At 36.3% G+C, this 12,146-nt stretch overlaps 1 protein-coding gene across 1 annotated transcript in view; it reads left to right on the top strand.

The window, feature by feature from the left end:
* Positions 1–12,146, top strand: part of CLSTN2 (calsyntenin 2) — a 160,461-nt gene that overhangs the window by 92,768 nt on the left and 55,547 nt on the right. The window contains exons 3-4 of the mRNA XM_042820895.1: positions 1,632–1,840; positions 6,589–6,738. Coding sequence (XP_042676829.1) covers positions 1,632–1,840; positions 6,589–6,738 — 359 coding nt within the window. The remainder of the gene's footprint in view (positions 1–1,631; positions 1,841–6,588; positions 6,739–12,146) is intronic.

Here is a 12,146-nt window from a genome sequence, read left to right as displayed (position 1 = left end):
GGTTAACTTTTCCATTTTTGCTTTTATATTAAATACATTGACTGAACAGATCATCCAGGAAATAGAACCTAGCTCTTAATTGGTACTTAGAAATTGTAATTAAGTATTCTTTCAGTTCATCTCATTTGAAATGGTAAGAAAAGGAGAGAAATAGATCATTTTTTTAGTATGTGCATATATATAAGCTATTTTAGTGTTGCCTTTGCACAGTGGATTTCTGATCTCAGCTTTTGGACAGAAAGTCCCAGAGGAATTCACATCCTCTAGTGTGAAAGGGTATTCAAGGTGAATAGGTGGTACTTTTTACTGTGGAGCCAGTTTCCTGCATACCTTTTAAATAAAGGCAGTGCCCTTTTCCCCCTGCAAGGCATGCAGAACATTTGTCATTAACTCAGATATAGAAGTATAACTCCTGTTCATTTTGCTAAGAACCACTTAAATGATTAATAGGTCTTCCTTTTATTCATCCAGACAATTAAAATTTTCATTAGCTCTGTAATGCATTCCAAACTCTTTTAGGATGTTTAAAAAGAATGTATATCTAGAAAAAAGTCTACAATATCAAATAATTATCAAGTTACAGAAACAATGTTTCCTCAATACTATTAATTTTTATAGCATTTTTCACTCACATTACTAACAAGCTACTGAGTGTTAGACTTGAAAATTTGGTCTAATCATGGTCATTAAATCTGGCTCACTCAGAGCAGCCTTTGCTATGCTTTCTTTCGTTTGTATAGTAAAGACACTAAGCTAGGTTTTTGGAGTCCAAACACCTATTCCTGGTTCTGCCATTGATCTGGAACACCCCTTCCCTTTTCTGTCTGCTTGTTACCCAGCTTATCCAACCAGATACAAAGTTGTTTCAATTTAGTACACTGAGAGGTAGCACGTTAAGTACAGAAAATCTCTTATTTTTCATCCTCAGAGGCTTACCATAATGTGCATATTGAAAATGTGGGGAAGTCATTATCTTGATAAGAGGTACCAACAGCAAGGATCCTGTTCTTATATTTGCAAGTAAATTAGTGTCTTGGGATTTAATGGGGAATCTCAGACCTACATCAGTATGCAGCTTGTGTTGCATCATATTTCTCTTTAAATTCTACCAAGCATTTCACTTTTTAATATTGACACAACTCTTTCCTTTAGAAGGCAAGTTACAAATATTATACTTAAGTAATTAGGTAGTTAGAATCAGCAGAGGGTGAAATACTTTCTATTGAAGAGTGCCATAAATTGACAATTTTTATGTAACAAGTATTTAATATGCTTTTTTTTTTATTAGTTTGTTTTTTCCATTTACTGACCCATTTCGCACTGGTGTAATGTCACCAACTTTCTGCTGGGCTCCATGTTAAAAGGCAGCACGGTTTTAGCAAGGATCCCTTTGAGTTCCTCTCCCTGATACTTTTGGCACAGTGCTTTTACCTACAGAAACTTAAGGTATTAAGTTGGGCAAATTAAATACAGAAATTCAGTAATATCTGATTTTAGCAAATGTTGACGTGTTCTTCTATATATTTTTTGTCAGCCCTTTTACATTAAGAAAGCAAACTGCTAATAATGTGATCTTACGTGAAGTCATTCTAAACTATTTTCTCTTTGATTTCTTTTCTTACGTGTTTTAGGGCAGTTGTCCATATCCAAGTAAAGGATGTTAATGAGTTTTCACCAGCTTTCAAGGAGAGTATGTATAAGGCCACCGTGACAGAGGGAAAGATCTATGACAGCATACTGCAGGTAGAAGCCATAGATGAGGACTGTTCCCCACAGTATAGCCAGATCTGCAATTATGAAATTGTCACAACAGATGTTCCTTTTGCTATCGATAGAAATGGTGAGTATGGAGAAGGATCTGACTGTAATTTCTGGGACAGATAGTGTTATTTTTTGCAGATAGTGTATAATTAATAATTGATACCAGTTGATAATCCAGCCCTTTGAGTTTTAACTCAGGAAACTAATACAGTTCTCATCTCTGAGAATGAAGAAACTGTAACATTGGAAAATTACATCTTTTTTATGTTTGATGTGGTCAGAAAGTGCCACAATAATATGCGTCATGGAAATGAAAAAATGGTTTTATAGATGTGCAGTACCTTTCTCTGACAGTCAGTCTGTTCTCTTAGTTGTCTAAAATCTAGTTTCCTGTGCAGCAGTAATGCAGCATGTAGCCCTACTTAATTTATTTGCAGGTTTGTAGCTAGTCCCAGTCTTCTGAACTCTTTGGATGCAGAATGGACACTGTATTGACTGTGTTTAGTAGTTCACAGTTCTAATCATTTGTGGCCCTTCCTGAAGTTGGTCTCCTATTCTGCAGTATAGAATAAAATATGCTTTGGGAAAGCAGTAACATTTTTCAATGGTTCATATTTTACTTGGTTTTCTAATATAATACTAAATGGACATCTCAAAAAATAATGAATCATAGTAAGTTTTCCATATGGTGCACTTTCTGACACTGGCTTCTCTACCTGTCAGCTTCTTGCTTCTCCTAGTCAAGTTCTTACCGGGGAAAAGCACAGACTTTGTCACTGAGTTTGGGAGAAGTGGCTGGGCTGCATTTAAAATGAGCTAAGGATTCTCCCTTCCCGTTCTCTGCTTGCTTTAGACAATACAGAATAGTGATTCTGTATTTCACCTGCTTCAGCAGTGCCATATTGGCATCGTTTTGTAAATAGGAGTGCTGTTTTCTCTGTACCTGGGGCAGAGGCCTGTGATGGACCCATGGGAAGTTCTTCTACATGTGCACCACGCTATGGTACTGAAGGAAATACCCTTCATGTTACTGGTTTTAGTTATCAGTATTTGCACATGCACCCTTGTGAAAAAATAGAAAATATAAATTCCTGTGCTTACAGAACATGTTTCCCCAACCAAACACCCTGTTTGTATACCCAGCAGTGTTCTGATTTATGTGATTTTTTGCCGGTTTGGAGATTGAAAGCATGCATGGAGCTACATTTTCTCTAAGCTGTTGTTTTCATATTGGGATGTTTTATTAGAGAAAGAGAAAAAAAAAACACCTTTCTCTAGTTCAAAAATGATCCATCTTTATTTGCACAGCTCTTGCATGATGTACAGCTGAGCTTCAAAAGGTAATAATCTGTTAGCACATCAGTGCAGTGTAAATGTCGTTGGTGGAAAAAGACCACTTGTAATACCATCATTTGGAGGCAAGCATTCTATATACTATATAAAAGATGTAGTCACGAGTATGTCTGTGTTTAGGTAAATGCTGAGCTGTTTAGGTGGCTTCATGAATAGGCTTGTGACTTTTAATGGCTAAATAACAGACAAAAATGAGCGTTGTATGGAGCAGGCATTCCAATTGCTTATGCCTTTTCAGGTGTTATCTCACAGTGCAGCTGGCTCTTGAGCGATCACGGCTTCTTTTATGTCAGAGGCATGATCAAAAGCACATTAAATGTCAAGTGTCTTTGGTTACGTATTTGTCCCCATGTGCTTGTGACCTGCTTTCCAGCAAAGACAACCAGAAATTGACTTAAAAATCACTTTAAAGGCCAAGATTAATTGGTGTTAGCTTATAATATGTGTAGTTTCTTGGTCATGAATTCAGTTAATAACTCTTTGATCTATTTGTTCACTAAAAGAACACTGCTGCCACAGTCAACAGTAATTGCAGTCTAATTTGCAATTTTTTAAAATAATGGTGATTGCTTAAGCTCACTGGGATTAGAGACAGAGAATAGATGGCTGCACTTTTATTTTGTGACAGAAATATGTTGCTTAGTTCCAACACATTTCACTGCTCAGAATGTGCCTCTTTGCCAGCAGATATAAGCTTTCTCTGATGCAAATTCTTTGGCATTGTTCCCATTTTTGTTACCTGTGGGATATATTAAAATAGATGTATGAGATGCTTGGGACTGTCTGTTAATGCTGTGCTAATTAGGATTTTGTTTATAGTTTTTTTGCCCATTGTGAAAAACCAATCTAGGGTCTCCATTCTAGTGAAAGTCATGTCATTGTGTCTTGTGGAAGTGATCTTTTTTTTTTTTTTTCCACTGTTCAGAAATACAGCTGTGGTATTTCAATTCCCAGAAATTCTCCAAAAGTAAAGGGTTTGTAATTAAAAAAAAAAAACAAAAACCGCAACTATTGGTTCATATGTTGAGATGTTTCTTTTGACCACAAACCTGTGCGAATAGCCATTAACAGACTTCGAGATAGATGAACATGCTTTGTCATCAGCTTTTACCTTTTGGTAGATCATTTCCTTTTTAGGCAAAATTTATTTTTTATATCTGTATCAGTCCAGGGAACGTTTTGTTGTGTTGAAAAATTATATTGCACATTGCAAAACATTTACAGAAAGGAAGAGAAAACCCTCCAGACTGCAGCTATGCACAGTGTACTTCACATCACCAAATTGTGTGAGGTACAAACTGATAAACATTGGCACAGGAAGCAGCATTCAGTATAGACCTTAGTAGGTCATGCATCTAAAGAAAAGTAAAATAAAGCTTCCTAATTTACGTTTGGCAACTTTGACTCAGTGCTTTTAATTTCTTTCTGATCTAAATTATTTCACGTGAAGAAAGTCTGGTATTCCTAAGAATTCACATTTAGACACTAATTCTGTTATGACTCTGAACTGCACTCTGACTTTGGAGAAGACGTTTGGTAACTATTACTTATCATTATGCCCATTTTACAGAGGAAGAAGCTGCTTGCCCAATCCCTGGGAAGTGCTTAGAAATAAATGTTCAGATAGCTCAGTGTGAAGATGAAATCAGTACAAGTTTTGTCAGGTCACTTATCTTAGAAAACAGACCTGAGCAGAACCTTGCAAGGTCAACTTTACAGCACTGAGATCTGTATTAGGACCTCTAAAATCCTGATATTGTCAGAAAAGTGAAACTTTTTAGTTAACTATTTGCATGTAGTTTTTATTTGTGTGTATTTGTTTATTTATCAAATCATGCTTTCTTTACATTGGCTTAGAAAAGTGCATGTTCTGAAAAGAAGTCATACTAGTCCTCCTATTGGCATACTGTCAAATACAGCGTCTGCTGGCTCTTTGCTGCTGGAGATCTTGTGATGTTGAAGATGTTTGCAGCATTGCTAGCTCTGGTGTCATGCAAGGGTTTGGAGATTAAAGTTCATACTCCCTGTACATACAGGAAGTAAGCATGAAATTCAAATGGGAATTGCAGTAGTAGAGTAGTTGAGTCTGTCTCCTGTTCTTGTGAATAAGATCTTTAGAATAGGATGAAAGATACCCATAAAACGGGGAAGTCTGTATCAAGCTATTCCCAAAACTGATCCTGAAGAAACAGCACTGCAAATGTGTAAGTCCTCACACAAGAGTATTCATATTTCTGTTGTTCACTTAATCAGCTTTCTGTTTTGTTTTTAAATCTGTTATAGCTCTTGGTATTTCCAGGAAAAAAGGCCAACGTTAAGAAAGCTTGAAGAAAATTAATTGTGTATTGTGTAGAGAAGTACTTACTTTTCCCATTGAAATTTCCTTTTTCATTGATTACCTTTCTGTTCATGGATGAGATGCAAATAGAAATTCTCAGTCTATTGGTAAAACATTAGTCTTTGTTTACAGTGTTATAGTGCTTGGTGTTTATAGTGTTTACCATCTGTGTCTACTTTTAATCATAAATTGTAAAATAACTTAGTATAAAGCATCAGAGATAACAGAAAAATTGCATATTTAGGGTATCAATGAATTGCAGTAATATCTGCAGGGCATCCAAATGACCTTCCATAACAGCTTGATCCAGAGTAAGCATTCTCATTCAAAGAGATGGTATAAAAACCAAGTGAAGACATGTCAAATACACTGTACAGTCTCAAATTTTGGTTTAAGCAGTCAGGGCATTTCAGTGGAAATGGGCAGAATTAAAATGCTAAACTCTTTAATTACATGTTCATACAGTTACATAGTAATCTCCTACTCTTGCAGGAAGTGCTCTGAGAAAGACATTTCTTTGTAAGTTATTTCTTTGATCCTGAAACAAGTGATTTGTCACCTTCGTATGTGTGTCAGGTTCAGCAGGTAATTTCTGGTATTGCTGAGTTTTATTTTCCATGTGGTAACTCAATTCTGTCATGTCAAATACTGCTGAGCTCTCTTACGTAGAAGGTGATTTTGCACCTTACATTTAAAATCCAGGGAAAGAGGTTAAATATCTCTCACTTAAAGGATAGTAACTTTAAGGGGAAAAAATACTTAGGCTGGACTTACATTCAGCATTAGATCTCAAGAGAGCAAGGTGCAGCTGCCACATTAAGGCAGTGTGTTCTGGGAAGATGTGGAAGATGAGCATCTGCTCTTACTTGGCATTTGAATGTTAATCTTTAAATAGTCTAGTCTTCAGAAAATATTGAGCAGGTGTTTGCTACAGACGTGCCCATATGTAGTAAAGACTAGTAAAGTTGTAAGTTGTCTAATAACTTCCCTTCATCCAGTGAAGAAATAAAGTCCTGCCCATCCCTGTGGATGTCCTGTGTGTTCCAAAGAGCTTATGATTTGATGAACTCTTACCTTGAATGTGATAATCCACATATGCCAAAATTCCTGAATGTTATCTTTTATTGAATCTGTAGGTAACATCAGAAACACTGAGAAGCTAAACTATGATAAACAGCATCAGTATGAGATAATGGTGACAGCTTTTGACTGTGGACAAAAACATGCGAAAGAAGATGTCTTAGTGAAAGTTAACGTCAAACCAGTGTGCAAACCAGGCTGGCAAGGTAAGGTTTAATAGCTTGTATATCCCAACCCCCCTTCTATCCCTGGGCAAGCAAGCAAATGCATACACAGTATTTTCTAAGTCTGTCTAAATATACTGAAAGATTAAAAAATTATTCTGGCTTGTCTTTCTCCTTGGAATCCGCTTTCATGTGTATGCACAAATGCATGAGTGAAGGCTTGTTCCATCTGCAATGGGTACAAAAGGCAAAGTTTATCTTGATTACTGTCATCATATTGAGAGAGTTCAGTAGGAATTTATTTTTGAAAAACAGTTCTAAGAAGTTGCAGTCTACCATCTAAAATGAGGAAAAACCCAGCTAGTGATGAAGTGGGAAGATGCAGTGTAGAAGGAATTAAGATGAACAGGAAGGCTGAATTAAGGAAAAATCATACAATTCATGCAACCATATTATGGAGATTTCACTCAGGACTAATCTGACCTTCAAAATTGTAATTTTTAAAGAGAATAATCCAGAAGGAAAGAATCATTTTCACTATTACACTTGCAGGTGAATATGTAGAACTGACGCTTAGGGAAAAAAGTGTTTAATTTGTAAATTGAGACCACCTCTTGTCTAGAAAGCTTCACAATGACGTACATCTGAAATGTCATAATTCCTTTTTCATAGTCTTCATTTAAAACAGAACCACATTTTATTTTTTCATGGATGCCTCCACTTCCATCAAATATTTAAAAAAGCATTTTTATAAAAATATAACACTACTAAGTATTTCCACATTTTATAAAACAAGCTCTTGATTTATACCATATTAATAATATGGTCTCTACACTTTGGAAATGTTTCAGTTTTGTGGAGTCATGTCTAGTGACTGGTACACATTTTCTCTTAGAATTCCTATTGGAAAGTTTCTGACTTTTCATTTGCCCAAGGGAATTTTAGTGACTGAATAATTTTTGCCAAGAGGTATCAGTAATGATATGTTTATATTGCCAACCATTGTCATAGCTATATAAGAGATCACGTATCAGATATACTTCAGGTGATCATTCGTGGTCATATCAAGTACATACACTTACAAACAACCTCAAATAAAGTTGGTTTTATTTTCATTTATGGATGCTTTGGTTTATCTTCAATTATGTGGGGTTTGTGATTCTAATGAAAATCTGGAATTAAACTTCTATTTTAGGCATACAACTTTTTTTTTTTTTTTTTTTTTTTCCTCCTAGAAGTAAGGCTGTATGTTAAACTAAACACTATGACAGGCTGCCAAGTTGTTAGCTGGAAGCAACCTCTTAAAAAACAACAACAAAAAAAAGCACGATGTGGTAGTTTAAAGCAGCTTGACTAAAGTATCTCTAGTAAGGAAGGATGTGTTTTTCTAGTATTCATTTTGCTTGAATTTGGACTTAGTAGTTCTGTAGTGAACTAGCACAAATGCACTCTGTCTTTATTCTGTCTGATAAAGTTTTATGATAGCTCTTTATTATAGGCAGGGCAAAAATATCAGATAGTTCAGATATTTTCTGCTTGAGCTTATTCCTTGACTGTGGAATTGTATCTTTCTGTCTGTCAGCAAGGTGACTACTTCATTTTGCTGGCAAGTCTCTGGGTTGATTGACACATGGTGCAAGAGGATGGTATTTGTCTTCGCAGGGTATAAGATACTAGAATAAATAATTGGGTGTGAGACATTGGTTCTTAACTATCAGGTCAGTAATTACTGTTTGAAAGAAAGATGCAGCATAATTCTTTCAGAAATTTCTTCATTTGTTTTATAGATACAGTTTTTAAAAACCTACTTATTTCTAAATGTGAAGATAGTCACATATTTGATGGTGTTTTTCATTATGAACCGATATCTGTAAAGACTAAGTGCTGATAGAAAGAAATCAACTAAGAAAAGCCTACTGATAGTATTTCCATCACTTAGAGAAGAAATCTGGAGGGAGACTAAGAATGGAAAATATTTAAGAGTGTTTTTACTTCCCTGATGCCCTATCCCAGGCACAGAATGTGGCACTTGCTCTTGTTAAACTTCGACCAGTTGCTGATTGCCCAGGTGAGCACTTACTACCCAAGTAACCGTGGAGACTGCTGTTGAGGAAAGGTTATGTGACAGTGATAGATAATTTCAGCTTCACATCTATGCGTTTGCAGGTTTTTTTAAGCAACAGATTTCTGTACTGTCATCTGCCCGTTCTAGGTGTTTCTAGCTGTTCCTCTTAGGCTCTACTTTTGTTTTCCCTGTTCTGTTGACACAGAGCAGACACCATATAGTTTTTGCTTCAGTGTGCATTTTTTGATTCACTTCCAGAACGATTGTTTTTGCTGCAGTACTTTTACTGTCATATTGATATTGACTGCTATAAAGCTATAGCTGTCTAAATCAGTTCAGGAGAAAGAAACATGTAGCAACACAGAAATAGATACATGTATAGCACTTTTATAAAAAGCATCAGGTCATAGGTGAAATAAGAATCATAAATTTGTAATTTAGATCATGTTCATTTAACCTGTTAATAATACCATAATAATTATCTTTCATTACTTGTAGGACCAGTTCCATGAAACTCAAGGAATCATTCTCCCACAGTTGGGTTAGCAGAAATAAATGAAATAAGACAGTGTGCTAAATAATGTACTAGAAAAGCATAGAAGAAGAGTTTAGCCACAATAAATAAATAAATAAATAAATAAATAAAGAGCAGAGTAATATAACAACCTAATCTATACTTTGAGATTTTTGAAGTTTAGCTCAATTACTGGAAGTCAAGCCAGAATTGAGGTCAGGTTGTTCCTAAAACTTACTGATTTCAGATGAAATGTAGTTATAATGGCATAAAATGCACAAACAAAGGAAGGCACAACAACAACAAAAAAACCTCCCCTAAAACAAACAACAGGGTGCCTCAAGAAAGTGTTGGAGGATTCTGGCTTTTACAAAACAGGCAGGGAAAGGTTGAGTAAGTGTCCTGGTTGTGGCAAGGATGGAGTCTCTGTAGCTGATACGGTGCTGTGCTTTGGATTTAGGATGAGAATAATGTTGATAGCACACCAGTGTTTCAGGTGTTGCTGAGTAGTAGTTGTGTTACATCAAGAACTTCCCAGTTTCCTGTGCTGTCTGCCAGAGAGGAGTTGGTGGTGTAGAAAATGTTGTGATGGGACACAGCCAGGACGGCTGTCCAAAGGTGGCCAAAGGGACATCCCAGATCACAGGAGTTGGCAGGAGGGGGTTGGAGGCTGCTCAGGATTCAGCTGGACAGTGATCAGCTAGTGGAGAGCAATTGCACTGCGTTATCACTAGTTTTGTGCATTCTTTTCACTTCTTCCGTTTGTTTTCCTGTAACAGCTGTCATAATCTGAACTCTCATGTTCTATTTTTTTTTTTCCCCAATTCTCTCTCCCATCCCTCTGGGGAGGGAGAGTGGGTGAATGGCTGCGTGGTGCTGAGCTGCCTGCCAGATGAAACCACGGCTGTCTTTTTTGTCACTCAGCATGGGGCCAACAAAGGGTGGAGATAACAGCAGATCTGACCAGAGCGTGTTAGCAAATTAGTTTGTAATTGATTATAAATATTATATGTTTAATTGCTGTTGATCACAATGTTGATTTATTTACTCTCAGAGTTTATTTGTTCACAATTCTGTTTTATGTAACTTATCTGTTGCTAATTATTACCACTGAATGATGGCTTTAGGTTGGTTTTTGGTTTTCTCAGTTTTTATTCCATCCATGAAATTTGTTACATTACACCAACCAGTGCCCAGCCCAGTCAGTCCCCAGTGGCTATCTTGGGGAGGTCAATATATAGCAAAGACAACAGAACAAAAGCTGTACCTAATTATCTGAGTTTTGTGCACAATATATTTTAGCAGAGTAACACGTTCCTTAAACATCCTCAATTTCACTTTGTTTTTGGTGTTTACTTAAAAGTACTTTGGAAGTAGAAACTTCCATTAAATTACCTAATAGATTGATACTTCTCTTGTCAGAAATTTTTATAAAGATATTGTGTGTTCCATTTGTAAGGCATGTGTGGTTTATTAAGGTGGTGAACTATGGCTTTTCTGCCACCAAAGGCACATTCCTATAATCTCTTTCAGGTGAGCTAGTCGTTCAGAGACCATATGAAGGTCACATCAGCTTGCTTCTCCTGCTGAAATATAATCTTTTGTTCAGAGAAGGGCAGGACCTTCTCTTTTAGTAGCAGAGGGATGTTAGAACATTTGTGAGTACACATACTTCACATACTATTTATAGTAGACTTTGCATGAAAGAGGCTGGTCAGGTACAGAAACCTCACAGAATAAAATCAGAAAACTTCCTAGTCCTGAGGAACAACTTTAAAAACTAAGATAAAAAAATACAACAAAAAAAGTCATCACAACTAAATGTTTTCTTCAGTAAATATAAATTGACTTCCAATCTCATTCCATGCATGCACCTGGCAGTTTAAAATGTAATGCTTGTGTCGTTTTAGCTGTAGATATTTGCCCATTTTTTTTGAAATGAAAGTTATTGCTTTATGACTTTATGCTACTCTAATCTTGGAGCTGCTGTGTATGTGTCATTAAACTAGGGTAATTATAATGAAATGCTCACATTGAGCTGTTAAATTGAATCACAGTCTTTAGTAGAATACCTAGTCTCATCTTTTTCAGACATTTGAAAATTAATTGAATTGCTGAGTAGCTCTAGTTGTGGGGCTCACAGGTTATGTGAGTTCATACTCATTTTCAGTACTTGTTCTGGCACGGTTCTGCTGTTTACCTACCAGACATACTTAGACAAAGCAGACAGATCTGTTTAAACCTCATTTTTAAGCTAGAACTGCACTTCCTCAGCTAATTCTGCTTATGTCTTATGGTTAAATACACGTGAATGTTCCAGGTAAGTGGTGTTTTTTTTTTTATGTCTTTTACTCTTTTTTTGCCTGGCCATATCAGACTGGTGGTTCACAGGTGTACTATTAACCTAAAGGAATTAGCTCTTTTTCCATGTTTCCTTCTTTTCGTACTTAAGCACAAGTTTACTGAAGAAGTTCCTGACCACGAACTGGTACTTTGTATCATAACCACAAAGCAACGTTTCTTTAACAGTTACCAAGGTCATCTTGTCCTGTGCTCAGTGTATTCTGTTCCCATATTGACTTTCAGTGTAGGATTACCTTCCAGTTTCTTCATCAGCAACAGTAATTAATACAGTTTTGCATCAAGATCAGGAGTAGAGAAGTCAAGTAATCCCAAGGTAGATTCATAAGGATCCTTGCTAGATGGATTCCCTGTGTTCCACAAGCTTTGCTTTTTCAGAGTAACCCATTTTTGCCTTCTCTTTAGAGAATTCTGTAAGGCCTGTTGAGTAAAAAAATCCAAGTGAAGACTGTCTTTTGCCAGGCTAAACAGGGCTGATTTTAATCAAGTTTTTCCCATTGGCTTTCCCTT

This window comes from Centrocercus urophasianus, unplaced genomic scaffold (genome assembly GCF_019232065.1).
Source record: "Centrocercus urophasianus isolate 14NV4802_14NV808 unplaced genomic scaffold, USGS_Curo_1.0 seq_19, whole genome shotgun sequence".
NCBI lineage: Eukaryota > Metazoa > Chordata > Aves > Galliformes > Phasianidae > Centrocercus > Centrocercus urophasianus.
The sequence above is the reverse complement of the archived record's forward strand: the minus strand, read 5'-3'. Positions and strand labels throughout refer to the sequence as shown.